At 35.1% G+C, this 27,359-nt stretch overlaps 1 protein-coding gene across 3 annotated transcripts in view; it reads right to left on the reverse strand.

Annotated features, from left to right (window-relative positions):
- Positions 1–618: 618 nt before the first annotated feature.
- Positions 619–27,359, reverse strand: part of LOC134797102 (fasciclin-2) — a 181,962-nt gene continuing 155,221 nt past the window's right edge. Inside the window, exons 2-16 of one of the 3 annotated variants that reach the window (XM_063769327.1) lie at positions 14,281–14,443; positions 13,580–13,740; positions 13,128–13,252; positions 12,846–12,986; positions 12,638–12,772; positions 11,904–12,211; positions 10,493–10,614; positions 10,230–10,383; positions 9,950–10,142; positions 9,603–9,877; positions 8,316–8,469; positions 8,006–8,198; positions 4,826–5,021; positions 4,544–4,648; positions 619–2,833 (exon numbers count right to left, since the gene is read on the reverse strand). In XM_063769327.1, coding sequence (XP_063625397.1) covers positions 2,704–2,833; positions 4,544–4,648; positions 4,826–5,021; positions 8,006–8,198; positions 8,316–8,469; positions 9,603–9,877; positions 9,950–10,142; positions 10,230–10,383; positions 10,493–10,614; positions 11,904–12,211; positions 12,638–12,772; positions 12,846–12,986; positions 13,128–13,252; positions 13,580–13,740; positions 14,281–14,443 — 2,555 coding nt within the window. In that variant the 3' untranslated portion in view covers positions 619–2,703. Of the gene's footprint in view, positions 2,834–4,543; positions 4,649–4,825; positions 5,022–6,515; positions 7,231–8,005; positions 8,199–8,315; positions 8,470–9,602; positions 9,878–9,949; positions 10,143–10,229; positions 10,384–10,492; positions 10,615–11,903; positions 12,212–12,637; positions 12,773–12,845; positions 12,987–13,127; positions 13,253–13,579; positions 13,741–14,280; positions 14,444–27,359 lie in introns of those variants that run through there. The other 2 variants (XM_063769328.1, XM_063769330.1) reach the window with 2 other exon arrangements.

Below are 27,359 nucleotides of genomic sequence, written 5' to 3' on the forward strand. Positions count from 1 at the left end.
TGGTTTCGGTCGATTATTATCATTTGCATTGCCCATGATGACTTACTAGAATTACGAGCACACGAGACACTAATAGTAGTTTGACAAACCTTGGTTTTCAAGAGGTATTTTATATTGACATTTGCTGTCAGATTTAGTCGCAAACCGCACGCAAAGTGCACACAAATGTGTCGACACCTTGTTACGGAAAAGTGTAGACACGGCGACGACACTTTGTTTCGAAACAATTCTAGACACATTGTGTGGACTCTGTTACGACACATCTGACATTTAGTTACCACTTTGTGATTCTGCGACTGGAATGGTTATATGGGCTACAGCTACCTGCTGGTAATCTATAGGGATTGTAACTACAAAATACAATTTGATACGAATAGCGTGTAGTCTATGAGACATTGAAAAAATGTTTATTGCCCAAATTCGAAGGTCTCGGGTTTAGTCCTAGTTGTGTAAATCGGATATGGCATTAAATTGAAAAATTCCTTAATATCACATGCCTTCGGCTAAGATCCTATGAATACTATCTTGTATTTAATTTTAATAATTTTCAGCCAACTTTAACCTACAGCTCTTGAAATACTTGTCTTGTGAAATTGTAGGGTAAAAATGAGACAATCATTAATTTTGAGACATTTATTTTTTATAAAAATGTGCTTCAGTATTCTTCACCGATATCCGTCAAGCCGACATACAGACATCCATACAGACAGACATTACATGCGATAACGTATTCAAGCTTCGACATTATAGGTAATTAATATAATTTAAGTAGACAATTCGGTTTCCATTCATTTGCAAGTTTATGAACGACAATCTCATTAAAAATAATATTTTTAATCTGCCTTGAATCTATTAGGTATTTACTTGAACGGAGATAATAAGGTTTTTAAAGCAGATGTACTCGTATTAACTTCATTTAAAAAAATCGGTGATGAAGTATTTCCCATACCTTGTCAGAATACTTAAATTTTCTTTTGCATATCAAAATGTTTACCTTCGAAAATATTTTTCCATTCTTAAGTAACAATTATGGCTGAATAGTTTTTTTTACTATTGTTCCCGGTTTTCGACCACATGTCTTCTACTAACATTTATTTGTGAATTGCATTATGTTTATAAAATTAAACACATTACTTATAAAAGCTTACTCGTAGTATAAGCAAGTAGTTTTGCATAATATTGGGGTCACTAAATGCAAATAATTTGCTCTAATCTGCATATTCAACTTTTAGTAGGTGCATTTACTATTTCATGACCCCAAATACCTAAATCTAGAAAAATAAAACAATTAGAGATATAAACTAGTAAATATTTACAGAACTTAGAATTAGTTTATTTACAAGCTTAATCTAAAATAATAATAGCGGCTATATTTTCGTTAAGCTAAAACATTATTTTGTTAGAAATATTTTTTGCTGATTCATGAGACTTCTTAAAGGGTACTCAGCATTATTTGATCATTCTTTAATGTTTTGCTAGCGGTACATTTTGGTCATAGCAAAGCACTAAAGGCATAAAAAAATTAATAAACATTATAAGATTAGAGAGACATACATGTATAACCGATAAATAATTAATTCTAATAGTAAATATTAGGTTACATAATTAGGTACTTTTTTTATCCGTGATGTAAAAAATTGAAAGGTAAAAATTCAGATTTCTAATTGTGTAGTCAAATCCTAACTATTGTGTATGTACACTTAAATATAAAAAATACCCTCATTAAAAAGTACATACTCTAGAAGGCACGTTTTGTACCTTAATAAACGGCTAATATCGTGTAAAAAGATCGAATTTTTTATTCTAATCTTGAGAAATTCGCGTTCGGTGGATACAAATGCGTATGAAATGCGAAATATAAGCGATATGATGTAGATAATACAGTGATAGGTAATAAATAATTATATCTAAGGACATAGTAAAGCTGCTTACGTATGTACTTAATAATAAAATAACAAATTCGTTTTGGCAGTTTCAAAATACTGGTCACGCTCATCACATCTACACAAGCTTTATTCTCACAGGTAATACGACAGATTTAGGAACTGCACACAATTCAGTCAATCATCTTTTTATATTCAATCCAGGAGAGAAAAGTGTCAACCGATGGTTCGCTTTTTTATATTTTTACATTTTAATTTGCGACTCACGTATGTTATTCTTATTCAATGCAATAAGAGAACTGAGTTACTAAGTGTCACACAAAGCTAAAATAAAATATTCCTTATTATCTGAACTAATCTCAGTCAACTTAAGAGCTAGTAAACTTTTTCAATTCGACAGCACAAAAACATTGACACATATTTAAATATGCTGCTTTTAATTTTGGGCATTTTCCGTCATGCGAACATTCATGGATATACAATTTTAAAAGAATAATTTTGTCGAACTTATGACTGTGTAACCAATTTAGCCTGACTGCCCTGACTAACCAATTTGATGATTTGAAATTAAGACAAACGTGTACAGTCCAAAATTCGCGTACATTATAAATAGACCTTAACGTTATATAAAACTACATGAGACGTCTCCAATAAAGCCAAGAACGACATAAGTTTCAGCATAAAACAACAAGCGTAACTATAAAACGATGTCTTTTGCCAACTCAAAGTCAATGAGTCTTATTTTAATCTTATAGCTGTTTCTAAGCCAAATAAGTCGTTCTTGGCACAATACTCGTATCCAATTATCAAGTCAAATTGATTATACAGCGGAGTTTTTGCCAATGATTGTGCCTCCGCTTGTGGCATAAACTCGCCGGCCATCGAATTCTACAGATGAGTTCCTCTTCAGCGCGTCTTCAGCAGTGTCTTTAAGGGGCTCCTTTTCATCTCTGTAAAAATATTAATTGTTAATTATCTATCTTTTATTTCTAGCACAACATTTTCTACATGAGCCACCACTAAATAACTATTAGATTACTAAATTGAGGCATGTAGACTATTAACATTTTCTTAACACAATCACCATATGACTTTAAACCTGTGTTTAATACTCGTACAGTGTAGTGGCTATAGGTGTTTCAATGTGTCCGTTATATACAAAAAAAAAACTATGCTAGTAGGTACCTATTTATTTATTTACAAGCTGCAGAATAACTCTAATTTTCATTTAAACTGTTTTCCAGGCGTCCTTTATGTTGCCAATATTTAACTTTTTTGTTTTTAAGTCTATTCTGTTCTGAGTTACCCACGAATTTTCCATGAATATCTTCAATACCTTGTCAGATTCTTACCTAATACCGTCAGAAGTGTTACCTATTCAAACTAAATTCATACCTACTGTCAATACTGTCAACTCAACAACCTTGTTACTGCGAGTAATGACAATCAATATCAAATCGAGATTCTGGGGTTATAAAGGTTCGAATGCCACTCCAGGTATTGTTTAACTTTGTCCCATACTTTCATAAGGATAAATCTCTTTATCATATCGCTGGCCATATATTACAGGGTTCTATGTTACATTTTCAAGATAGTTGAAATTCGACTTAATGTCATTATGACAATGTTCAAATCTCAGTTCGTAATAGTGAAACATTGGGCATTATTGGGCCAGCGATATCTGACAACTTTTCATATCTTCAATGCTATGGCTGTTTGTAATAACTAAAAACTACCGAATACAGTGGACAAGCAACATCCAATAGACAGTGACAGCTTAAAAACTTATATCTACATTTTTTTTTATTTACTTACATACACATTTTGCATAATTACAGGAAAAAAGCTCATCGAAAAAGCGTATGTTGTTCTATTTTCAATCTACTCTTTACAAAAGGAAATATGATAATCCATTTGAAAGGCTACACAACAGAATTTGGCTTATATCTTTACCATATCTTAATAGTTAAAGCAAAATCCGCGCTTCAAAGTAATTAGATCTTCAAATAACGTCACGCAACCTTTCTAGAGGGATTATGAGATTTACCGAAGGGTGAACTCTCAAAGCATACAAATGACAACAAGCTATACAAGGCCAATTACTGCATTGCTAAATAATTTCTGTGAACTGGTGTGAAATTATTAGAAAAGTTTTCTTACACTGGCGTGGTCGGAACATAGCTATGGTGGCCGGAAGGCAGCGTGAAGGAGAGACAATTATTATTAGTTTTCAGTGCAATTTTAAACAAGGTGCATTCTATAAATTAGTATTAATGAAAAACAAACCAAACTTGAAATTAGAATGAAAGGTGAACGGTCGTAAGAGATGTTCCAGGCAACTGGCACAACAAACGTAATTTCACGATTCAGACAAGAACATTTCCGAAGCTTTAATTAAGTTTCAAGTCTCGACATTGATCCTACATCTAAAACAAGATGTATTTACACAGATCTCTAATTACAGAACATAATTCAATCAAGCAGAATTAATATGTACGCAATTTAAACTAAATCTAAATCCAGAGCTGTATTTACACGAGGCTTGGGCAAGCGCAACGCTTTGGTCAATATTTACAAAGGCCAAAGGCTAATAATAACTTAGTTATTAGCCGGTGGTGGCATCCGCACAAACAAAGCATGCAGACAAACTAAAGCCTTACGTCGGAGTCGGTACGAGCTTGACGGGCGGCGGCAAGGGCGCGGGGGACGGAGGCGCGCGCGGCTTCGTGCTGCAATAAGGGAGCGGGAAACGCCAACCGTACAGACTAGCGGGCAGAAACATCTCTCATCGACACTAACACTTAAGAAGGAAACTAAAAGAATCACGTAAACACAAGGAAAGAAATGATTGTTAAAATGTCGACGGACAGTGATGTCAATGAAATTTAATACTTATTAACGAAATAATAAAAACGGACAAGGAAAAGAAACTGATTCATTACCTGCCCAACTTGGCTTCGTCGTCCTTGTGCTTCTTGCCACGTTTGCCGCAGAGAGTGGCGATGACGCCCTGGCGCCTGAAGCAGAGGAGAAGGAGATCCACGATGAGGAGGCAGATGAAGACTCCGGCTAAAGCCAGCCCGATGATGGCGCCGCTTGATAACATTTGAGAAGATGCATATCCGGAGAAGGGTACACCTGCAAGATTACAATAGTTACAAAAAAACATAAGTCACCAATATGATTTAGAAGGAACAGTAGACGCTAAAGTAAATAATGACATAAGTGTAACACGCAATATGTATCAAAGTAGATATATTTTAAGATCTTAAGAGTCTACTGCTCCTGTCACGGTTAGTTTGTGCATCACGTCGCAAAAGCTGTAATGTTAATGACATGAACGTGATTGTAATAAATGAAAACGGAGAATTGGTGCATAAAGATACCTACATAATAATTATTAGTTTGGTACGAATTTGTGAATATCTCGAAGCAAACATTCATTACAATCTCAATGGTGACAACAGAGGAGTGCTTTCTGTTGAGGAACACGTGCACCCAATCACCATAAGAAGAGAAACTTCAACAACATACATTTCAGATAGTTAAATAAGAAAGTTCTCCGCTAGAATGAAATGGGGTTTGAATGAATGAAAAATGATGATATTGAAAATGATAGACAATGATGCACAAATAAAAATACTTATACTTCATATAAAAATTAAAAAGAAAAGTTGTCAAGATGCAAACATTCCAATTAATGTCAATAAACGCAAAATAAATAATGTTCAAACCCCATCACAACTTTGAACTATTGAAGCGAATGTCGAAGTCTATCTAGATTGTAATCGTTAAGAAAGTCGTGTATAAAATAAACATTGATGGGAATCTATAGCACCATCACCGTAATAACACCCTAAACATTTAAGTAATGGTCATTAGCCATTTGAATTTATCAATCGGATTCATCTAGCTGCCGCTAAATTTGATAACTTCAAACAACAATGAACTACCGTCAACAAAAATTTCAAAAATGGGTATGGGTAATGAAACTGCCAGATTACGGGAGATGATGTAAATTTTGGATAGCGTAATATGACCAAATTTAGTATACATATATAATTGGCAGTTTCAAGATCTGAGCTGAGCAATCCATGCGTGGATGTAAATAAAAAGGGAACTACATGATAACCTACAGACCCAGTAATTTATTCAATGCTACATTGATATCCTCTAAAAGGCTTAATAAGAAAAAACATCTTTATGAAATGGAAGTATGGTTGGCTATGTTATTTCTGTTGGATAATATTTGAATATAGAGGTAGGTAGTTACAATGACCATGCTAAGGGTATATTTGCTTGAAGGTGTACACAGCTAAGTGGATCATGCAGTATAGTAATTAGGTCATTCCAAGGGAAACTATACAGCAGAGTTGTTAACTATTAACTATTTATCAATACAAAGTATATTTACCCGGAGGCAGTCAGGGCGACACAAACACTGGTCGAGTGAACGACATTCAAAGGTTAATTATTTAATTTCTTGATAAGCATCTTGACAGCTTTCTTTGGGAGTTTTTCTAGGGGTAAGGGATCCTTCAAACTAACACAAGTAGATGGTGGAACTCAGGAATGAATTACGGTTGCATAACAGTACTTCATTCGTTTCATTAAACAAAAAATGAGAAGGTATTTTTGTTTTGGAAACATTTATTATTTTTGACATTGGTCGTTTTATCTAATAGATCACATTCCAATCCTTCATTTTCAAATATCTTTTGCCTAGCTGATATCTTATACTCTATTACTTTCAATAGATCATTTCTACCTAAATCTTTCTGCTGGACGACATCCTTCACAATATCACTACTAAATATAACTATTGATTTTCACAATATTCTAATAAAAGATAAAATAGTTATCAAAAACTCGTACACACATATCTGCAACTCACGAAGTTTCAAAACCTTAAGATTACGCATATTTATTAATGTACACTGACACGACATACGTTATATTTTGGCAGTGTTAATTTATTAGCAATTATTCTATCTAATTCAGTACTTAAACTTCTTTGACACATAATATTAAACACTCAACGAAGGTCAAAAATCATTATTTTTTTAGTTTTGTTTCGTTAATGATATTTTTTACTTAGAGAACTTTATACCAAATCATTTGTTGATAATTATTTAACATAAATTATACATTTATTTACAAATCAACGTATTGCTTATCACAACGAGTCTTTTTCTAGTTATATAACAACAGTCGTCTTAATTTAATTTTAAGCTGATGATTGACTACATATATTAATGTTTTTAAACTAAATACTTTGTTAGCAATATAGTGATCAGGATTTCCGTTTTAGTCCATCTGATTTTTGTTGGACTTCCATTTGGATTACCTAGAAAACATTTGTTATGATAATATTGCATATAATAGGTACATATTATGTGACCAAAAAAATAATAGTTGATAAAAATAAGAAAACATAACTGACCAGTCGTAATAAATTAACACCAACATAATATAATGTCCTCAATACTAAACATAAGGAAAACGTTCTAAATACAAATCATAATAAATGTACTAAATTAACCAACTCAATCACTTATAAATGCAAAATCATTAACTCACAGTCACAAATAAACACATGCCAACTTAATCAATTTTAAAACAAATCACATACAAATCATGGTTATTATATATTTGTACCTTTAATGACTTATTATAATAGATATATGTTTGTATATGTATGATAAGGCAAGATATCAAAATGTCATAATAGCAGAATAAATTGTTGAATACAAAAACTTATACAGAGCTTGTAAAAAATAAAAATAAAAACAAACATTGAAATGAAAGTCACACTAATATTAAAATTAAAAGTTTTTTTACAAAATGAGTACGAAAATGATTGTACTTACACAAAATAAAATCATTTGAAAATCTAATTTCAAACAATAAACAACTATGTTGCGGCGTCATAGTTTTCAAAAGTTACGTGCACTGAATCAAAATATGAGTCACACATCACAAAAACAAAGACACTAAAGCAAAAGTGATCAGAAAAGAAGATGCAGCAGAGGATGCCGCAGATGGGTATAATGGGTTAGGAGCTGTATAGACGTCGTAAAAGCCAGCTCGGAGAGGCACTTCGTTAGTCTCTTGGTACTCACCGAGAGCGGTCTGGACATAGAGAGTCGCGGGCTTAGAGTAGCCCAAGATATTGTGGGCGCGAACACTCATGCGGTAGCGCGTGTCGGGTTGCAAACCGGTGACTTCGTAATTAATAGCTTCATAGGACTTCAGTTCTTGAGTGACGCACAGAGATTCAGATGATTCTCGCCATTCACCGCTCACTTTCAGCACCTGGTAATTAAAACAACGGATTCACTTATGTTGTCAAATTAAAAAAAATCGTTCGGCTGCTGTTCGGTTATTAAATGAAACTAATTAATCACACCATCCTGCTAGTTAAATACTTACTGGACAATAGCTGACTTCATACATATCGATTGGTTCTCCGTTATGAGCTGGAATCTTCCATTGTAGTTCATATCTGTCAGCATATTTTCCGTGCTGCAGCGATTCAGGACTGGGAGTGGGTGGCTGTCTCCATTTTGGTTGCTCAGGTGGCGACCTAAATATAATATGTCAAGTTTAAAATTCGCAGCAGAAAAAAAGAATAATGCAAAAAAACTAGCGAGGGGGATTGAAATGGAGCAGTTGGACTGATCTGGAGCGAGGCAAAACATGTTGCTGAAGATAGGAAGATTAAGCACGATTTTATGAAGAGGAAGTTAATGCACGTTAGAAGTATAATATTTTTCAAACTCGAAGGGTAGGATTACACCTGTCATCTCGATATAATTTATAACCTAAAAACACTAAATCTCGCAAAATTGTATTGAAATGACATGACAGGTGTCAACCTATTACCCTTCGAGTTTGAAAAATGGACAAGTAAAGAATTGGTGTGAAGATGAAAATTAGAAGGAAGTAGAAAAAAGAAAGGAAATAAGTAAAAAAGAATAGATTAGATTAGATATATTTATATCTTAAAGAAAAAGACACAGTATTTAACACAAAATGATAAAACAAAGGCTTTCGTCAATTTCGTCAAAAAGATCGTTAACTTAACATTCACATTAAAAACAGACAATTAAAAGATTAAAGAATATAAAATTAATAATATATAAATAAATAAATATTACAGAGACATTCTTACTCAAATTGACTAAGTTCCACGGGAAGCTCAAGAAAGCTCGTGTTGTGGGTACTCAGACAACGATATATATAATATACAAATACTAAATACATAGAAGACATCCATGACTCAGGAACAAATATCTGTGTTCATCACACAAATAAATGCCCTTACCGGGATTCGAATCCAGGACCATCGGCTTCATAGGCACTAACTCTCACTACCCACTAGGCCAGACCGGTCGTCAAATTAATAAATAAAACAATGTCACAAAAAAAAAAGAAAATGTCAATGTAAGTCAATGTAAATCAAAAATAAAATAAAAATATATTAGATGTCAACGATCTTAATAGTTATAGCAATGTCAGAATTCATATCAAATTAAATTAAATGTCACAATAATAAAATTGGTATAAAACCAATATAAAATTATTACATAATATTATTTTTCGCTATATTCTTTAACTGAATATAGCGACTTTTCTATTAAAAGTTCTTTCAGTCCGTGTGCAAATTTGTCATTCGATGATTCGTTTTTGATATCCAATAATAGAGCTTTGAATTACCTCCTCGGCATGACGACAGTGATTGGTGCTCCCCAGCTACCGCCTCCGACTATATTTACTGCTGCGAATCTAAAGTCGTATGAGAACATCGGTTTTAAATCCTCCACCACGTATGGCGAGCTCACAGACCAAGTTCGGTTCTTCGCAAAATTCCAATCATAATTGCCGTTCTCTTTCCATTGAGCAGTAAAAGCCTGAATCGGTGGATTCATTTCTTCAGCAGGTCCCACGATATTGAATGTTACTGATGTAGCTGTTAATATTTCTTGACGCACCTGCGGGCAAAAAGAAAACATATTAATTTAAGAAATAATCACCGTAATACATTTATTAAAATAAATGCATACTTGAGTGACAGGTCCAGGCACAAAGGCTTCCCTGAGTTCTGTGGAATGAACGGCTTCGCCGTGTCGGTTGGTGGCGATGCATTTGTAATGTCCATACAAAGTTCGCGCCGTCGGAGTTACTCTTACGGTGCTGTAAGGCCCTGCTCCATAGATCCTCACATGGGGTGTTTCTACCAAGTCCAGCTCGTGGAATCTGATTAAGGAAAATATATAGCGTTTAGTTTTACTGTCTTATTTTATTTAATAACAGAAACGAATCTTTTGAACATCAAAACCATACCTCCATTTAATAGTTGCGTTGGGGAAACTCTCCGCTATGCAACTGATATTACGTGGTTGGGAATTCCAACTCCAAACCAATGGTATATTTTGATTGGGGTTAAATACAGGCTTGAATTCTACCATCAGATGTCCATTCTTCCTTGCCTCGCCACCTTAAAATATTTTTGAATTATAATCAGTTAGGTAAACATTTTTGATACAAGATATTATTTGGTTTATCTCTTAAAAATGTTAGAAACCAAATTTCTGCTAAGTACTTACCGTCATTGTTTGCTATACATTCGTATAAACCATCATCTGTTCTATTTACGTTTGAAATAGTAATGACTGCACTAGTTTGCATTTGATCACCGGTTTGATGAGAGCTGGTTTCAATGTTTATTCTGAAACAATACAACGCTAAATCAATATTATTCATGATTATGAACTAAAAGTGATGTCAGACAAATAAAATATTTAATAGAAATTTAATATGGATTGTGCCTTTAGGTTTGACCGTGAAAACTTGTTCCACAACACACAGGAAAATAAATAGAGAAAATATTATATGTGACCAGAGATGGGTCGCGGGTAAATACCCAATTTACCCACCCAGGTAAATACCCGGTAAATACCCATCTACCCGGTATTTACCCGTATCTACCCAAATGGACGGGTAGATTCATTTCTTATTGCACATGTGGATTTGTGTTATAATGGAGATATATACCGACTGAGTGGTTGTAATTATTGTGTGTCATTTAGAATGAAACGGTTTAGTAAAACCCCGCAGTTGTAATTAAGGATTTTTTCATATAAATTTCATAAATAATTAAAAAGTGCCATTATAAGAGTATTTTTTTTTATTTTGATTAAATTATCGTACTTATACGTTGACAATAAATATACGTATTTCGGTCGGTGGGGGGTGTGGTTGGGGGGAGGGGGGTAAAATGTAACTTTTTCCTATTTCTAGGAATTTGTCAGTAATATCGAAAAGTATTGTATGTAAAAACTAAAGTAGACAAAATTTCCAACAAAAAAGGTTATATACATTTTTGTCATAAAACCAACTATATTTGAGTTATGAGCTTCTGAAGTTGTGATACTACAATTTTTTTTTTAATTTCCATTCACTAGTAGTTTTTATTTTCATCATTCTAATGTATATTAAAAGCGTTTTTAAAACATTTCCGGTGGTCAGGGACTAAATTTACACGATTTTCATAATTGGACTGATATGTTAAAATCGAACTTCACCTCATAGCAAACTATTCGTTATTAATTTGATTATGCATTATATGTAACATTACAAAATTAACTTAAATTAATCTTATTTAAACTCACACACAACTTAACACATCACATTTAGAAGAAAAACGAAAATACCCGCGTATTTACCCGCGGGTAGGTAAATATCGGGTATATACCGGGTAAATACCCGCTCTCGGGTATTTACCCGGGTAGTTACCCATCTCTATATGTGACACCTTCTGTGTCTCATTTAAATGGGATTTGAAACCATTTGTTTCATTTTTATAATTCACTCTTAGCGTTGCCATTTTCCAATATTTCCAAATATAATCTAGGTAGCTTTAAATTTCAGAGCCTGAAATTGAATAGACTGAACATAAAAGTCTGGTGTTAATCACTGGCAATAAAACTGTTTTCTAAGCAGTCAGGTTACACTTACCTCCCGTCATCGTTGGGTCCATTTACAAAAGGTTCAGTCTTAGAATGTTTGCGGAACCTAATCCTAGGTGCAGGTCGCCCTGTAGCTTTGCATTCCAACCGCCCTTCGGCCTTTTCAGCGACAGTCATGTTTAGCAACTCAAATATCTTCGGTGGAACAAGCACTTCTACTTCGATTTCAGTTTCGTTTTGACCAGCCTGGTTGACAGCGCTGCATATGTATTTACCGTAATCTCCCGCTTCGACTCTATCGAACGTTAGAAGTCCAGTGATTTCGTTTACACTAAATCGAGATGTACTGGCCAAGTTCTGTAAAAATACACAAAGATGCCAGTTAAAAACTACTGTGAATGCCTGTCCAGTCTTGCCAGCATTGGCAGCAGCAGTACCATCAGCAGCAAATATCTACTAGCATGTTTTTCACTAAAATTTTCGTTTAACCGAATCGTCGTTATACTACATATTTGTTAATTTAATAATTTGGGCTTATTTGTTTACCTGTTTCTTTTTTTTTGGAGCTGGTGTTAATAACTAGAGTCGGACCAAAAAAAGTCTGCAGCGGATTTGATAGCCCACGTAGTGTATTTATACGTCATAATTTCATAGAAGTTTGACGTTTAAAATAACACTTGCACTGCGTGAGCTATCAAATCCGCTCAGACTATTCTTGGTCTGACTCTAATCAGTTTATAATTTGAATATGTGCAAGTCACAAGTCACTTATTAGAAACTTACCTCTCGTGTCGATGCTTTAATCCAGGAGTATTTCGGCGGGGGTTTGCCTCTAGCTTTGCATGTGATGGCAGCTGATCCTCCTTCTTTAATTTCCACTCTTGGCTCACGCTCTTCCATTTCTGGTGCAGTGTAAACCTAGAATCAATTGATTCAATAAATACTTGTCACTATGCTAATTAAATTACTTCTTATCTCTTTTGCCACTTACCTCAAGTTTTATATTCCTTTCTGCGAGTTCACCAGTTTGGATGACAACAGCTCTGCAAGTGTATGTTCCATCGTCACTTTCTTCGATGTTTTTAATCATTAGACCATTGGCATGAATAACATATCTGTCGCCAGTCGAGATCTAGAAAAAATAATTCAGTAAGTAGCAAGTAGTCTAAGCTAGCTGTGCCTTTAAAATCATGTATTATAGGTATGACCACTTTTTTTGCATACGAAGGTATCTAATCTATTACATATTTGAATTTATTCTGAGTAATCTTACCGGAGTTCCTTCTTTGAACCAATCAACAGACGGTGCAGGCTCAGCAGCTACCTCGCACATCACTTTGAAGTCTTTGCCTTTAGTTGCGAATTGATTCTCATTAGCGTTGATCCATGTAATGGCAACTGAAATAAGAATAAATATTAAAGATATAAGAATAATATATCCATAATGTGTATTGTAAATACATTTATCCACGATATCGATGACGACATATAAAATGTTATGAAACTTTTATTTTTAGTTTTTGTTTCTTCTGTGAGTTTCTTTTCTCCTATATCTCTTCTTAAACGGTCACGTTAGTCGGGTTTAGATTATTGGTCATTCATAGCTGTGATCGAAGCTGTCTCCATGTTTCTACATATATCCTTGTTCACGATGTACGAGAACACTCTGTGATGGAGGACTATCTTCTCTACATGTAAGTTTTAAATATTAAAATAAAAATGTACCAAACGTGTCCAAGACGACGCTAGCGCTCAAGGGCTCGTTGGTGTAGGCAGACACGCAGGTGTATTTGCCAGCCATGGCGGGCGTGATCGACGATATGTACAGCGTTTGCAGCTGCTTTGTGGGGCTGGACTCCGTGTAGATCTCTGGTCGAGTGCTTGGGCTGTTGAAAAGTTACAAATATGTGACGTTTTGTCGGATGTCGATTAGGTTGATTTCAAATTGAAGATATATGGAAATAGCGCCTTATTGACAACCGACAATAAATACCGTTTTGGTTGGGAATGACACATATATGAAAAATTACGACGGTCGTAAAATATCGCAACGATTGGCATGTATTAGGAGGTAACCTATGTCCTTCAATTAACGAGATACGCTTGTAAAAAGGAATATAAGTTTAGTAAATTGAACGGTCACGAATCTTCTTATTACAGAAGATCTAACTCAGCCTTCGATTGAAATATTGTGTTTATATAAGATATTTTTTGGATCGCACAGCACTGCCTGAAGTGTAATATTATATATATCTTCTATAATATTACTTAGGTCGTTCCACCGCGACTGCGAGTTCAGTTCGGAATTAGATGCCTTGACTACTTTTTGGTCCTCTTCGGATCCAAACCACGAGAAGTTTGCGGGCAGCTGGATCTATAAGGCATGTGGCTAAAAGATAATCTTAACTAAATACTAAAATACTTACGAAGCTGCATTGATGACCTGACCCTTAGGGTCCTTCCACTGCGGCTGCGTAACGAGCGCAGGGTCCGGCGCGTTGGCCTGGCAGGTGAGCACCACCGACTTGCCCACCGCCACTGTCTGCTGCTCCTGTTTGGGGAATATCTGCAGGCTCTGCGCTGAACATCCTGGGGACAAAAAGAATATCGTTAATTTAGAAGTTATTTTATCCGAAAAGGAGCTTTGGCTGTGTAGAAGGTGAGGTGGTCTTCCCCTTTTTACGCAAAATAAACGCATTTTCAGGAAAAACTAACTAACTAGCTGCGGAAGGAAGGATGTATTGTTTTTTTTGTTCTAACTTGTTGTTGTTTTGTGTGTTAGTCTGCATATTTATACAAGAGTTTTTATTTAAGTTTAAACCGCAGGTATCCTACACTAAAATAATTTAAAAATCTACGTTCATTATTTCGACGGTATATTTTTAGGAAAATTTCGCCATATCAAAAAGAAAACAGGAAAGTTTGTTGCCTGCAGCGGAGCAATGTTTAATTAACTTTACTGCTATTTATTTCGAGGCACGTGACGCTGTAACTCTTAGTTAGTTAGCCCTCTGTCGCAGTACACAGATTACTGAGAGCGATGTAACTATACAGAAAAACCTTTAAACTAATCGTAAAAATATAGGCTACAGTATTTTAGTTTTATATTCCTCTTTATGTCTTTTTGTAATTTATATTAATAAATAACTGGTTTTAGGCTAAGTTCTATGAAGCAAAAAGAGTAACACTACTTACTTATTGGTAAAAGTGACTTAAGATTGGCACTATGTACAGTACCGCACTATTGACAGTGTAAATGCATTTTAGACCTAGCTTTGTAGTCTAGGCTGAATAGGGGATGTTTTTAAATAATATCTTAGAATTTGCGAAGTATAAAAGCGCTCGTGACTTCTAAACTTAATCTTGATCTCGCAAATGGATGTTTGTTATATGCCATATGACTGCGCGTTTTGCTTTCGGAATTTTGACTTCTGTTAAATACGATGATGCAACAAGATAATTCCGCAACTAAAATCAGAGTACTGTGCCGCCCTGAAAGTTATGTCTAGCCGAGAATAGCTGGTGGTTTCAGTTGCCTGAAAAGTTTGCTAATAACAGAGGTTAACTAACGTACACCTAAAGGTCCTAAAGTTACATAATAGTTATTTGTACAACAAGAGATCAAAGTTTGATATTTCTTCGAGTGGTTATTTTGAGTCCCGTGCAAGCGAAAGATTCTATAATTTAAATTAATTTAGAATCTTGAGCGTAGTAAGGGACTCAAAAGCGCACGAGATGTAAATAACTTTGATCTGTAGTACACAAAATTTTTCACGTGAGCAGTGAGAACATACCTATTAGACAACTTGAAAAATGTAATCCTTCTTCATCACTTAATACCTGCACTCATGTTTTCTTAAGATATACAAACAATTAAGTTTAATTACCGCAATCGAACACAAAAACAAAACGTAATAATAAATTTCAGTAAAATAATATGGAAATAACGAACATCATCGGACACTTCAATCGACAACTTTTTTTTGTAAAAAAAAAAAAACGTAAGATACGGTTCGAATTGCGGGTACGTACTATTTGTCAACTATGGTAGAAATTCTTAAAAGTAAAATAATTAATATTGCGTGATAATCTGTGTATTTTTTGAGTTCATTATTTTAATTGTACAGTAAAATACTTAAAATATAGTATTTTATCAGTTTTTATCAAATCTTAAACTTTATTTTTATTAATTAATTATTAAGAATTCATACTCGTACGTGGTTTGGAACGATGCGGTCTGAAGTTTTCGGTGGTCTATTATAAACCCTCAATATACCGTTGAATGTCGTTTTAACTTTTTTTGTCTGTTTCTGTTTGCTAACAGTGTGAAAGGGACAGAGATAATAGAACCCAATTATTTCGAACTTGTATTAGACCCCGCATGTTGAAATGACATTTGACAATAAAGGTCACTTGAATGTCATTTTGTCTCACTCAGTGAGCAAAATCGCATTTTGCTCACTGTTTTTAAGAAGCAAAGTACCCTTGTTCGAGCTGCTGAGGTGAAAAATAAATTCATTACTAAATCTTAGAACTAAAAACGCATTTTCTGACTGAAGACCGTTGAATTACTCAACACACTGTCACAAAATAAAAGTCAGTCAAAGTTTTATTGCACATGCATTTTATCATATTGTTGTCTCTATCATATAAACTTTTCTCGTAATATGTCAACAGAGAGCGCGTCTGGCTTTTCTGCATAGCGAAGTTTATACAAGTATTTTCATTAGAAAGTGAGAATGGAAAAACCAAACATATTTATTTATTCAAAATAGCATTTGAGCATTTGTTGAGATAAAACCTTATCCTTAAAATAAAGGGTTGATTTCCCCCTCATTTGAGATATCGTGTAATTAGTGTCAACTTTCCACGGACGAACATCGTTCACTGGCAGGAGTCATACTTTATCAAGCCAGCTACCAAAACGACAATTGTTTCTTTATGTAAGTAAATATTCTTTATAGCACCACAAAGAAAACAACAACAGATTTACAGTTAAGATTAGTTTCTAGTTATTAATTTCGTTTAGTAGTACCACTGTATATATATTGTATGTAAATAAATGATAAAAAAAAAATGAGTTTCTAGTAAAATTTTATTAAATAGTACATTTTGCTAATATTAGTTTCTAGTAAATTTTTATTTAAGTAATAATACATTTTGCTAGTATTCTTTTCATAAATCTAATTTTTGAGTGTAAAACCCTTACAGTTACACAAAAATTTAAAAAAGTAAACTGGCAGTATTTTTATACGGCTTTCCATCATGAATAAGTGCAGGGAAATTTGCAGACAAAACTGTATTATCCTTTTAGTTAATGGTTACGTAGATAATAGCTTTCAGATATTAAATATTTTCCCTGATAAGCTCCCGAGTAATCTAAAAATATGCATTTCTCTAATGGCAACATTGGCCACGAGCCGTATACATTAAATAAGTTTGTATCGTTCGCTAGCTACCTGTATCTAAATCTCGCGCTGCAGTCTACCTAGGGGCTGTCCATAAATTACGTCATCGATTTTTGACGATTTTTGACCCCCCCCCCCCCCTATAATCATCCAAAAATCATGCTTCAAATGACCCCATTTCCTCCTACTTCATGCTACCGTCATCCGATGCCCAGACCCCCCCCCCCTAAATTGAAATGACGTAATTTATGAATAGCCCCCTATTCGCAAAACACTTTGTACTTTACTGTAAGTTCATTTCTAGTATAATTTGAACCACCAGATCGTAAAAACCGACCTAATAACGCAGCCAGAGTAACACTGGTATACCATTAGCGATGTGAGTATAACACAAAGATGTTATCTGAGAACTCGAGGGTGTCTGCTTCATTCACTACAGTGAATACATACATATACAGCGTGGAAAGATAAGTCGGGCCCTGGAGCGAACCTACCTTAAATCCTTAAGCTGACTCATTTTACTTAAAGGAGATATTCCTTTATTTTTAAAAAGAAACAAAACTGCATTCAAAGATTTTCTAAAACTCGCTTGCCTCGCCCGGGACTCGAACCGACTAAAAATTCCAAAAAATAAACACTCCCAATTTTATTCTTCTAGTCGATACAGTTAATGTTAATGATAACATTTCTCCAAGAAACATTAGGTCTTACACTCGTCTGTCGTATAAAATATCCATAAAATCTAATATTTTGTACTCAAGATTTTTTTAGACAAGCCAAATTGAAGAAAAAAAAAGAAAAATCTTTAAATGCAGTTATGTTTCTTTTTAAAAATAAAGGAATGTCTCCTTTAAGTAAAATGAGCCAGCTTAAGGATTTAAGGTAGTTTCCCCCCAGGGCCCGACTTATCTTTCCACACTGTATATGCTTATATACGTTATGCTTCTGTATTACAGGTGGATTAAGAAAGCTTTGTAAACGTTAAGAAGAGAATAATAGATAGTCGTATAAGGCTTAACGATATTCATCAAGTTTGTAGTGTTCGGCCACATTGATGCTTATCACATTCACTGTCAGCGCGAGCCGCGCTACGAGCGTAGCCGAAAACTAGGAAAATCGTATGTAACGAAAAGCGCCTACGAATAGAGAATCCGCCTAGCGGGTCGCTGGCAGTGAATGTGTAAAAATATGGTTTGTGTACCTATAGAAAAATGTTTAATGAAAATAAAAGGCATAAGATTTTAATTCAGGTGTGATCGATTTTAACCTGAAGCGAATACCGCATGGCTTTGACTGCACTTTTAGTGTAATTTTGCAATCGTGAAACCGTGTTATAACTTCTTGGAAAAGGAGATTATGTTGTTGATGCAGTCGTAAAAAGATTTTTATGCATAATTAAAGTAATAAAAAAGAAACCAATTCCAACAAGAACATAACCAGGAAAGTTTAAATAACTACGTTCATGACTATGTTTATGTCATGATACTAAGGCAAATCTAAAGCTTTTCTCTGTTTACGAGGGTTTGCTCTAATGTATATAAATACGTTTTTATGATGAAATACATACACATTTTAAATTCAAATGAAAAAGTTTATGAAACGTGTAGCGTTAATAAAATTTCCATACGGCTTACGAACCCTAATATCTATATCATAATCATATTCTCTGTGCGTAGGTCGTCACATCTTCAGCTGATGACAAGTATCGCTGTATCCGCCGGGAGGCTGCGGAGACTCCCAAACTTATTACGACGCCATTTGTTCAGAATCACAAATGTATTTTTCCTGGCTTCATTGTACATACCGATTACACGCCGCAAAAGAGAATTGGCATCAGGACAACCTCAGCTTGCTCTCTGGTTACAACAGTGTCAGGGATCTCAATGTCTAAGTTTTCCTGGTTTATTTAAGTGGAAGGCTTGTCTGTGTTCGTAAAGCAACAGGAATAGCGCTTGCAGCGGAGACGCATGGAGTTTTTTTTACAATGTTTTAAGTATGCAGACCGCGTTCCATAGACCCTTCCCTCCCTCTTCCAACGAGCAGCATTTTATACGACACTACCAAAATTACGTCTACGACAAAACAACAAAATTATACCGAATCGGAAAAGTCATTTCAGCAATAAATTCTCTAGATAATTTCTTAAATAAGAGCTTGTCAGTGTAGATGAAAATAAACGAGACAGATAACAAGATTTATGTTGATTTAGCAATGATGAAAACCGACGGACGAGGGAGATGAACTTTTATTATATAAAAAATAACTTGAGGAAAACCTCTGGCACACAGGCATGCAAATTGGCTGGGGGAATTTGTATTGAATTCCCATATGAAAGAACCATCCCGCCGGCTTTATAACCGTACGAAGTGAATTTTCAAAAGATGGACTCTGTCAAGAGAATATCATGCGATTTTGTTTTTGAGTAAAAAGTTTTAAGGATAAAACAAGTGTTAATCTCCATGAATTTACAATTGGGTTTAGTGCTCCCCAGAGCAGTATTTAACAAGAAAACTTTCTCAGTAGGTACCTACGGAAAGATATTATATGCAAGATCGGCGCATCAAAGCCTTCTATGAATTTTGCAGACATTTATACCTCGGAGGCATAAGAGAATTGAACTGCTTGTGTACGCTCTCATCCTCTCATCTTTACTCACTTTTCATTAAACTATAATCTTTACTGTTTGTACAACAAGGTTGCTTTTCTAGTTGCATAAATGCATAAGATACGCGCTTTGCGAAGTAGGTGGTCATGAAATTACACCAACGGGCATCGGGGAGAGAGGGGAACGACAAATTCGCCAACGAGGGGACAAGTGAAATAAGCGAGCGGCGGATTAAAGGGTTTGTGGAAAATTTGTATGCTTCATAACGGCTCCCCACTCGGTTTTGTATTACCAATTATGTTCATTTAATTCCTAACAAGCTCTTCTGGCGGATTTGCGGATGCGTGACGGAAAATTCATTAACGAGCCTCTGTTGTTCTGCTGAAATGACTGTCGAGATGTGTACAGATGTAGAATTCAATTTGCTAAAACCTGAGGCACTGAGGCGCCACGCCGTCCAATAAAGAGGAGAAAATTGTGGGCACCACTGGCTGTAAGCAGGTAACATTATGTATCACGCTGCCTTTCACGCTGTTTTTACGCTGTATCCTGAGTCATGGGTGTTCTATGTATATATTATTCTAAGTAGGTATGGATTTATCAATATAAGTATGTATATCGTCGCCTCGAGTACAAGCTTTGCTTAGTTTGAGACTAGGTTGATCTGTGTAAGATGTCCCCTAATACTTATTTATTTACATTATGGTTACAAACAGCATATAATCATATATCTATATATACGAGTATGCTAAGTGAGTCATGTACGTTAGTAGTTTGCCACCATATGAATGCAAGTTTTTTGACAGATATTTGGCAAGAACGTTGGTGTTTCTAGTGTTAGGTAGGTAAAAACTATTTTAGATCTTCTTTATTTAATTTCTACTGCTGTTTATTGTTGGACTGTACCTACTTATGATTTTTTTATCATGCATACCAGAGTATATTTACAATTAAAACCATAGAAATTTAAAATAAATCCAAAATAAAAAGGAATTCCAAATAAACATCTGGTTACTTCTATATGTGAGTCAAACAGTTTTACGAGACAGAAAACGGACTGACGTGAAAAACGACCCTTTTCCCCTAAACACCTTTTAACATCACCTTTGACTCGTACAATAAGCAAATCGTAATACGGCGGTGCAACGAACCGAGGCAGTTTCAGGTCTACCGGAGACGTCCCTTGGCCCCATTGGAAATCAGTCTCAAGACCGCACGGCGATCCACCCTGTATAGATACGTACATACAGTGTATATCCGGATAACTCAAGCGCGACAAGTAACATTTTTTCAATATTGCAATGTTTATTCTCCGGGAATAATAATTTAAATTTGTTTAGTAGCTATTTGTAAAAAGCGAATTCTCTTCTCGCTACATGGTATTAAAATAACAGTAGACAGTACAGCGAGCAGCGTAGGATTGGTATTAAGATTGATTAGGAAAGGAAGCGTAGCCAACTGGCAATCGTATATATACTCTGTATCTTTAGGTATTTAAATAAAAGTAAACAAAATCTACCCTCAAATGGCTCCTTAAGCCAGTTGAGGGTAGATGAAAACATTACATGATCAAATAATGTAGCTTAAAGTCAGGTCGTTTAGTGACTGATCTAGGCGGTTTTGTATTTGGTTGGTTAACCAATAAATGTTATAAATACCCGAAAATTTACAAATTATTTGTTTACTTTTATTTAAACACCTAAAGATACAGACGAAAACGCCAATCGAAACATAATTAAAACAACTCTTGGTCGCATCTGTAATCCCGTAACTTTTTTTTACTTTCGATTGGCATTTCGATAAAGCGTCATTTTGGATACGGCCTTTGTTAAACTAAAATCCCTAGGTATCATTTAAAAAAAAATTGACGTGTTAAAGTAACTACTAATAGGTAATTTCTTACACAAAGCGTTTTTTGCGGCTTTACCCCAATTAAATCTTTGGCTAAACTTCCATGAGTTTTCGGGCCGTCCCTATATTCTTCTTATTCTGTAGAGAATTTGAGAATAAAACATTGCAAATACGAACAGGGTATAGTGATTAATCGCGTAGGCATTATTTCCCAATTAAGCCCACCTTCCCCATTGCCGGGGGAGCGTCGGCGAAGTTGGAACAAATAGAATTGTGCTCCGTCTGTTGCCGAAAACCCCGAAATCTGTTGACGATAGAAAAGCCCAAAATTAACGTTGCGCGCATAATTAAGGAACTCGGCATGGTAGTTGGTTCTAAGCACATAAGTTGTTGCCTAAGTCTGTGTTTGATTTAGTCGGAGGATTCCCGATATATCTTCTAAATTTAGAACAATAACAACGGCGTTGTTCATTATATGAAGATCCAAGACAATTAGCAATATCTAACTAAATAATGTTAACTTTTATTTCCTTGTTTAGCTTTCAGACTTCTTAAAAATATAGATTAGGTACCTCTCATTAAACAAGGTTCTAGGTTCAAGCCCACAGAGAGTTAATAAGAATTGCATTTTTAAATTTCAGAGAACTGGTTCTAATTTTTTCGATCTACTTCAGAGGAAACCTTTCTAATAGTATAACCAGTAGTACTCGTCATCCACAAAAACGAAGAGAGATTGCAAAATTGACTATAATAATAGTCGGGTTAATCAAATAGAAAATTACACAAATTATTATTTATACATATGCCAGAATGGCTCGTTTAAGTTATTCCCTACAGTTATTTAGGTTATAAAGTATTGCCGGCATGATTATTTTTCGGTACGCTTGCCAAATCCCTCAATCAGGCTAACAATATGAAGCGTCTGCTTTCCTGTGTTGTAAACAGACGACAATAGAATCTGACAAGCCAGTTCACCCCATTTGACATGTGACTCCTCAGGCTCCGAAAAGGCCGTCTGAGGGAAATGAGATAAATTACTGTGGTTTGTTTGTTCAACGAAAGGGGCCAAACCACCTGCGGCGGAGCGTTACTCATCTCTCAAAGCTCTTGTAATCGAAGAAAAGTGTAATGATTCCGCACAAAAGCGTCGTATACTTATACAACCTAACTCGAACCAGGTGCTCGAGTTCCTGGGATTACCATTAACGTGCCTATTTAGAGTAAACGAACATCCGTAACAATAAATTTCGAAGGTAATGCCGCTAAACTTGGCTAGGGGCGTCGTCATTATCAGTTTAGCGGGAGGGTCTGAAAAATATAAAAAGGCCGATCTCCGTTGAGTGCGAGGGCGTAACGAAGTGTGGCCCACTTAAAACAATAGCTAAATACGAGGGTAGATCCCATTGTGCTCAAAACCGGAGACCACTCAATATGTGCTGAATTCGTGGAATTTTTATAGGGAGCGTTTGGAGTCCGTTATTGCTTTGGATATTTACGGCGTCCCGCGGGTCATATAAATTTGAGTCGTTTTTGGAAACCGCTCAGCCTGTTGCGTAAACCGTAAGCGTAAGTATAAAGTTTATATTGTATGAGTTATTGTTTAAGTTTACTTATATGTGCAAATACAAGTATTATTTGTATTCGGTGGGATAAAACTATAACTATTTTGCAAATATAATTCTATTTTCTATTCTATAACGGAAGGGCCTGTATTTTTTTTTGACGTAGGTAAAATATCGAGCTGGGTAATAACTTTGGCAGTTCTTAGTAGCAATTATATCGATAACACGAAATATTTTTTACAAAAACATAAGTTAGGTATCGCAAATTGATCCAATTTCACCCCTGTCTTTGTCAGACCATTAATTACTACTTGATGCTTAACCCCGCACCCCTTGCACCCCGCAACCCCAGTGCAACCCCGGTTTATTGGCCGCAAACAAACCGAACCTTCACCCCGCATTTGTTTATTACCTTTGCGAACTTCAACAGTAATTGACTTTTACGAAGATATTTCGGTTTGTTTTAACGAAGAATGTAATGGAAGTGAAACTTTTAGAAGATCTTCACTGGCAAAGCTAACTGTTTTGTATGTATTTTGTGTTTGGGTAAAGATACCTATGTGGTCCAGTTGTTTTTATGAAATTAACTTTAGCTACCGCGGTAACGAAGATCGAAATTTCTTACTTTAAGACTACAGTTTGATATAACTAAGGCAATCTGTTCAGAATGTTGTCAGATAATTATTTATCATTATTTTCCATAAATGTGATAGGACAACCAAGGTCAAACGCATTAATATATAGGTATCATTCTAAAAACGATATTTACTCGAAAACCCACGTTTCAATGTTTCTGCTATAACTAAGTTCTTACCTTAATTCTCTATACTTAAATTAACTTTTAACTCAAAAATCCGTGACGCAGACCGAAGAATTAATGAGACTTGTAAAGACTGCGGTTTGCCTGCTATCCGAAGAATGTGATGACGTCACGATTCGGTGGGATCAAAATGAAGCTTTGATTATTAAAAGGATGTAAGTGCATAGTATTTACTTGACGTTTATAACATTCTCTACATGGAGGACATGGACCACCTACGCGTCGATTACAGTCAATTCTCAACCGAGGCTAATCTCACTTTAGTCGTGAAACTTATTCATGTACTGATGTACAAGTGTTACTTTAATCTGTAATCTTAACACATTCACTGCCAAGAACACATATGTGTGTTTATTTTGTACTGGAAACGGCCCGGCACTGAAAGTGTGAAAGTTATAAAGAGAAGTATTCGTGTACTGTACACACTACTCAATGTTTTTTTTTATACAAACCGTGTTTTTATAGTACCTATTTATAATGAAATGAAATAATTTAGATGGCCACCCTTATCATCGCAATAAAACTTGTGTAACTTCAAAGGGAAATGCCGACCCGGGAGGAATGCCAATTTGTTTTGGCAAGATAAACGCCCCGATTTTCTGACGCGTAATTAAAATTATTCGGTGAAATATTGATCAGAAACAGCTTTGTAAGATGCATGCTGAATTCGATAATAGGCGAATTATTGATATTTAAATTTGTTGTAAGTATAGTTGGTTTTTTCGGTCAGTGGTTAATCAGATTCTCAAAACAAAACATTATTAACTGTAGATTTTTTAATATTGGAAGACTTTTAACTCAAGAAAAGGAAAGTAGAACAGCACCACACCACCATAGCTGCTTATTTAAAAATGACGATGTCACGCACGGCCAAGTTGTAAAATTTTGCAATTTGAAATATCCCTCATTCTCGGCTTTGCCAACTTATCAAAAAATTTAGCGATATGGTAGCTCTTTCTATCGCATTGGGATTGTTAATTTTTATGAAGACATTATCTAGATAAACAGACTGCAGTCTGACAGCATCAGGTGCTATATTATTTACCTATATGTAGAATGCTGTATATAATAAGTTACCAGAAGAATTGCGTAAACTGCAAGACACATTATTTATGACAAAATTAAAGAAATGGCTGATAAATAAATGTTTTTATACAATAAAAGAATTTTTGGACGAATGATGTAAGTAGGTATTATAATTTGATTAATGAATTTGGACATTTAAATATTTATAATGTGTAATTTATGTAAAATGGTGATAAAATGTATATTCAATTTAATTTATAGTTGTAATGGAAAATGGATGTAATGTAAATAATTGATTGTTAATGTACATAATGTAAATAGTTTAATTTGAAGATCAATATTTGCATGCTGCCCTTGGCTAAACATGTGATACTGCCTACTTATACCAATTATGTCAACTTATGTACCATGTTTAAGCAAATAAATCATTATCTTATCTTATCTTATCTTAATGATATAGTCGCCAGGTACTCTATAAAATTAGGCTCTAGCGTTCATGACGCATTATTCCATCCATCAACTGATGCATTATTTACGTCACAAATTAAAATAGCAATATCATTACCATGGCAATAACGCGCGAACCTTGAACAGTAGCGTCTTTTCAAAATTATCGTTTATATATTAGCGATATATGTTACGTTTATATATAGCACAATATTAGCGATATGGTAGCCCTTTCGGTCACATAACTTCATAAAGAATTGCTATTATGAGGACAGGTTTATCTGCGTAACATTAACTGCATAGACTGCATGCAGTCTGACTATCAAGTGCATTATTTACGTCACATATTAAATTAGCAGGCGTTGCAATTTCATTACCATGGCCGTAACGCGCGACCCTTGAAAAGTAGCGATGTCGGACCAAGCTGTCAAATTTCGCCATTTGAGTAGCCTTTTCAAAATTATCGTCTACCACTTATCACAATCTTAGCGATATAGTAGCTTTTGGGCTCCTAAATTCATAATACAGAATTGCTATTATGAGGACAGGTTTATCTGCATAACATTAACTGCATAGACTGCACGCAGTCTGACTATGAAGTGCATTATTTACGTCACATATTAAATTAGCAGGCGTTGCAATTTCATTACCATGCCAATAACGCGCGTCCCTGCGCGCCCGTGATTTGTATTCCGTACCTCGCCGCGTCTGACCAGATTAATTACCAGCCCCATGTTTGCCAATAAGCTTGACTTTCTAATCTTGGATGAAATCCAGATTTACGTGCTACCTGATAAGGTGAAAATTCGAGTCGGTAGCAAATAATTTGACTAGTTTAAGTTACGTAAGTGTTTAGAACGAAACAATGAAAATATCATCGGATCGTATATCTAGATTCTAGACATGAAGGAACTAACGTGAAAAGGATCGGAGACAATTTTACCGACAAATGTTAGGTAATGTCGCAAATTAAAGAAGATAATAGAGACATACTTAATGTAATCAATATAACTACATTCGCAAGTAAAACTCAGAAAAGCAAACCTACTTAAAAACTAAAGTAAGTACCTACTTACTTAAGAATCTATGTTTTTTTTTTCACTTGTTCTAAAATCATATCCGCCATGGCTCTTTATAGAAACGATAAAGGTTCCGTCACACAGGCGCGTTTACCGGGCGGGGCGTGAGCGTTTTGTAAAAATATGTAATATGTAAAAGCGGCGCGCCCCGCTCACGCGCACCCGCAAAACACGCCTGTGTGACGGAGCCTTCAGTGTTTTGATTGATTCTTGTATTTACAAAAATGTTTTGATATTTAAGCTCAAATTTCTTTAATAAACTTCGGAGTTAAAGCCCATTAATTTTTCGAGATATTTACGTAAACCAACTGAGCTATTTATAAACCAATGACGACAAACGTAAACCAAATGAGCTTATCTTTCCGACTGTGTTATCACTCTGACTCCACATAAAAAGAAAAAATTATTCATATTCCAAAATAAAAAAATTCTAACACAAACCAAAAACACGGAGAAGTTACACAAACTCGCTACAAATCACTACCGTATTTACCTAAAGCTTACCGATATTTTTTCGCATCCATAATCCAAAGACAAACAGGCAAGCGTGAGCAAACGCATGTAACTCAGAGTCTCAGAAAGCTGATCGCTCGTTCTCTGATCACGTGCTGTTTACTGAACATTCACTACACGTATAACAGCCGTAAGAGGCATTGGGAAAACACTGAATAATTGACCTTATTACCGCGCTGTAAATTTCAAATTTG

Source organism: Cydia splendana, chromosome 14 (assembly GCF_910591565.1).
Source record: "Cydia splendana chromosome 14, ilCydSple1.2, whole genome shotgun sequence".
Taxonomy (NCBI): Eukaryota; Metazoa; Arthropoda; class Insecta; order Lepidoptera; family Tortricidae; genus Cydia; species Cydia splendana.